This window comes from Lagenorhynchus albirostris, chromosome 13, assembly GCF_949774975.1.
Source record: "Lagenorhynchus albirostris chromosome 13, mLagAlb1.1, whole genome shotgun sequence".
Classification (NCBI taxonomy): Eukaryota; Metazoa; Chordata; class Mammalia; order Artiodactyla; family Delphinidae; genus Lagenorhynchus; species Lagenorhynchus albirostris.
This window is the reverse complement of record NC_083107.1, coordinates 68392754-68396085: the sequence shown is the minus strand read 5'-3', so window position 1 is coordinate 68396085 and position 3332 is coordinate 68392754. Positions and strand designations below refer to the sequence as shown.

Genomic DNA, 3332 nt, shown 5'->3' with positions numbered 1-3332 from the left:
GGGAGGTTAGGAGGAAGAAAGCGTCTGGCCTAGGTGCAAGCACTGCCTCCCGGCCTGGCTTTTGGACGCCTGACTTCTCTTAGGCAGCGCAGGGTTTCATCTGACTTGCTTCTCCCTTGGGAATTGGGGATCGCCATGATTCCGCACCCAAGCTGTTCAGGGGCTGGGGCCCTGCTGGTCTTTCAAACCCAGTAATGATCTTGGACAGGCTCGGGGCTGTTTACTTAAGGTACCAGTAGCTCTGGACAAAATCGATCTTTATGCAGGGTTTAGACCTCCTTTGGCTTTACCTCTGTAGAATGTGGGGTGTCTGGAGGTCTGTGCATCTGAAGGACACTGGGAAATGTGAGGAGAAGATGTTTCCTCTTTAAAATTCGAAGGTCTTGTCACCTGCACTCTCCTGCTAGTCACAGATGCCAGTCACTGTTGTCTTATACTTGTCCCATTGTAGCCACTTACCTGCCTCGCCCCTGAAGGCGATGAGCTTCCTGTCACTGGAAGTTCGCTTCTCTGTGGCCTCACCTGTGGAAGTTCTCACAAATGCTGCTTCTCCTCTGACCCAGATCATGGCTCACGTGGACAAAGCAGCCCGCCCGTTGTCCAAAACTGGATCAACCCTCTATGCAGTGCTGGAACTTAAGAAGGGTGCTTCACCTGAAGACGTCAAAAAGGCCTACAGGTTCAGACATCAGCCCCTTATTGAATCCTGCAATTCTCCCCCTTGAACCCTTTTCCCTCTACCTTGCTTTCTGACCCATTTTTAAATCCCCAAGCCTTCACTTTGGGACCAGGTGGGGCCATCATCCTCTTCAGTGTGACACGAGAAGGAATGTAGACTTGGGCTGCGTGCCTCCATCCTTTGTACCACATCTCATGCATTGTTTTTTCACCATCTAGAGACCTATCCCTGTCATTCACCCTAACCCTCCCTCCCCAGCCATTCCCATCCTCTCCCCACCCTCCTTCGGGTATTGCTTGGGTAGGAGACTGGCCTTGAAGTATCATCCAGACAAGAATCCAGGGGACCCTCAAGCAGCAGAAATATTCAAGGAGATCAACACAGCCCACTCCGTACTGAGTGACCCTAAGAAGCGGCAAATTTACGACCGGCATGGCTCATTGGGAATATATATATACGACCACTTTGGCGAAGAAGGCGTCACATACTATTTTACGCTGAATAGCTGTTGGTTCAAGGTACACAATTCTTCCTAGTCTCTTAAGAATAAGGAAGCAGGGGCAACCCTCCTCTATTAGGACAGCTAATCCCCTTCTCCTAGGACACGTGCTTCTGTTGTCTCATATAGCAGGTGCTGGAAGGATTGAGGGAGGGGAGCTTGAATGGAAATACACAAGAACTGCCGGATTGAAGCCATTCTTTCCCACCTTTTAGACGCTTGTGCCGAATTGAAGCCATTCTTTCCCACCTTTTAGATGCTTGTCCTCCTGTGTGCTCTGCTTACCTGTTGCTGTTGCTGCTGCTGCTGCTGCTTTTGCTGTGGAACACTTAAGCCACCACCCGAGGAAGCAGCTAAGAAAAAATATGAGCCGAATGTCCAGAATCAGCCTCCAAGGCCAGGTGAGAACCACAGGCAGGGACTGGGATGAGAGCTGGAATAGGGGTGCAGGAAATGGTTGGGGGTGAAACTGTGAACTCCCAACTATGGGAGTCTCAAGTCAGTATTGGGGCAAAGTGAAGAAAGAGAAGGAGATACACTTGGTTTCTGAGTTTGTTTATGCCACACACTGACAGTTTGAATGTGATGTTGGCCTCCTATGACTGTTAAGCTTAACGAATGGGGTGGAAGTTAAGGAAAAGAATGGGGTGGGGGACTGTGCCTAGAAAAGGCAGTAGTCGAAGACAAGTTAGAGGACGCAGTTCTTTGCATTTACTCAAGACAAAGGTAAAGTGCCTGAGATTATCCCTCTTATTCACACCAGTGCCACCTAGTGATGTGAATGTGTAACTGCAAGGTAACCATTTTTTCACCAGTGGACTAAAAACTTGTTACTAAATACGTGTTTTTCAAATTCCATCACAGGACACAGAGAACATTTTAGAAGAGGGGAAGATAATTCTAGTGATGATAATTATTAAAAGATGAAGAAGAGTGAGGTATGAAAACTGAAATGCAGCAATAATTAAAGGGTAAGAAAGAGAAGGTTAGACACTAACTTCAGATGAGTCATTAGTGGAAAGTTTATATCTTTATAGTATGGACTACAGGTATTTGTATCCTTACCTATAGGGGGTTGGCTTTAAATTCTGGTTGATCATTCCTTCTGGTTAATAAGATGCCATCTTCTTCTGCCCTTAGGTGCTGACCCAGTGAGGGTGCCTTCTGCTGCCCAGTCCGCTGGACTCGGTGAAGAGAAGAGCAAGTAGCCCTGTCCTGACATTGACCCTGATTTTCCCCTCTACTTGTAAGACTCCCATCTTCAGAAGCATCGATGGCATCCATCCCAGTGAGGATGCCATCTTTGTACTTGATGGTATAACTGACCCTGGCCATACAGGGTCACCCAGCTATTCTTCTTTTTAGCTGCAGTCCCAATTTTAGTCTGTTAGAGAGCAGCCCTCGTCCCTACCCTTGTGAGGTCTTAGGCAGTGATGACAGTCTTTTCCTGAGCATTCTTTTTCCTGTGCTTTTCTTGGGATTTGAGCCAATGTCAGCTGGTAGGGTCAGCCACTTGCGATATCTCTATCAGGATCCCGATAGCCAAGCTGGATGGATCCTGTCCTGGAGCTGCCATAGCAGCTAACCCTTCTTTGTTGCAGTTCTGTGTACCAAGAACTCTGAGTGTCAGCCACATTCCTAAGCGAGGGGGGCTGGTCTCATCTTCTTCGGTGCCCATGCCTTTGGCATTGCCAGCCTCATTCCATACCACATGAGACAACTCAGGAAAAGTATCAATGCATTTGAGGCTTAGGGGTAGTTATCCCACCTTTGGATTCTCCCTGGACTGCGGCTGCCAGCATAGCAACCATTAGCAGGGCGCCTGTGGGTTGACTGAAGTTCACACCTCAGTGCCTGCCTGCCTCCGTCCTTTTGACCACATCTTATGCAAGCTCATCCCTATATGTTTTGTTCTTAAAACTGGGGCATGAAACGTGTGATAGGGTAAAGATTGCACTTTTACAGACCCTTTCCCCATGTGTGCCTCATCGCACTGTCTCTTTGGTATCCTCATCACACCATTTCTCGTCTATGCAGGGTCAGAGTCTAGTAACTCCTCAAACTTCTCTCTCCTGACTGGGAGAGGGGCTAAGGGATGTCAGTGAATAAAAGAGATTTTGTCCAATCCCAGTGCATATGTTGGGCCCCAAAAAG

General features: G+C 48.1%; 1 protein-coding gene across 1 annotated transcript; it reads left to right on the top strand.

Annotated features, from left to right (window-relative positions):
• The first annotated feature begins 566 nt into the window (after window positions 1-566).
• On the top strand, window positions 567-2098 carry DNAJC5G (DnaJ heat shock protein family (Hsp40) member C5 gamma). The gene is made up of 4 exons (XM_060168972.1): window positions 567-679; window positions 984-1197; window positions 1435-1579; window positions 2043-2098. The coding sequence occupies exons 1-4, from the start codon at window positions 567-569 to the stop codon at window positions 2096-2098; spliced, it is 528 nt and encodes a 175-aa protein (XP_060024955.1).
• Window positions 2099-3332: the final 1234 nt, after the last annotated feature.

Bases quoted from the DNA above. Each gene is read 5' to 3' on its own strand.
- DNAJC5G (XM_060168972.1), top strand. From the start codon at position 567: ATGGCTCACGTGGACAAAGCAGCCCGCCCGTTGTCCAAAACTGGATCA. The intron at 680-983 runs GTTCAGACATCA...TTGCTTGGGTAG, and splicing joins GACGTCAAAAAGGCCTACAG to GAGACTGGCCTTGAAGTATC. The intron at 1,580-2,042 runs GTGAGAACCACA...ATTCCATCACAG, and splicing joins GAATCAGCCTCCAAGGCCAG to GACACAGAGAACATTTTAGA.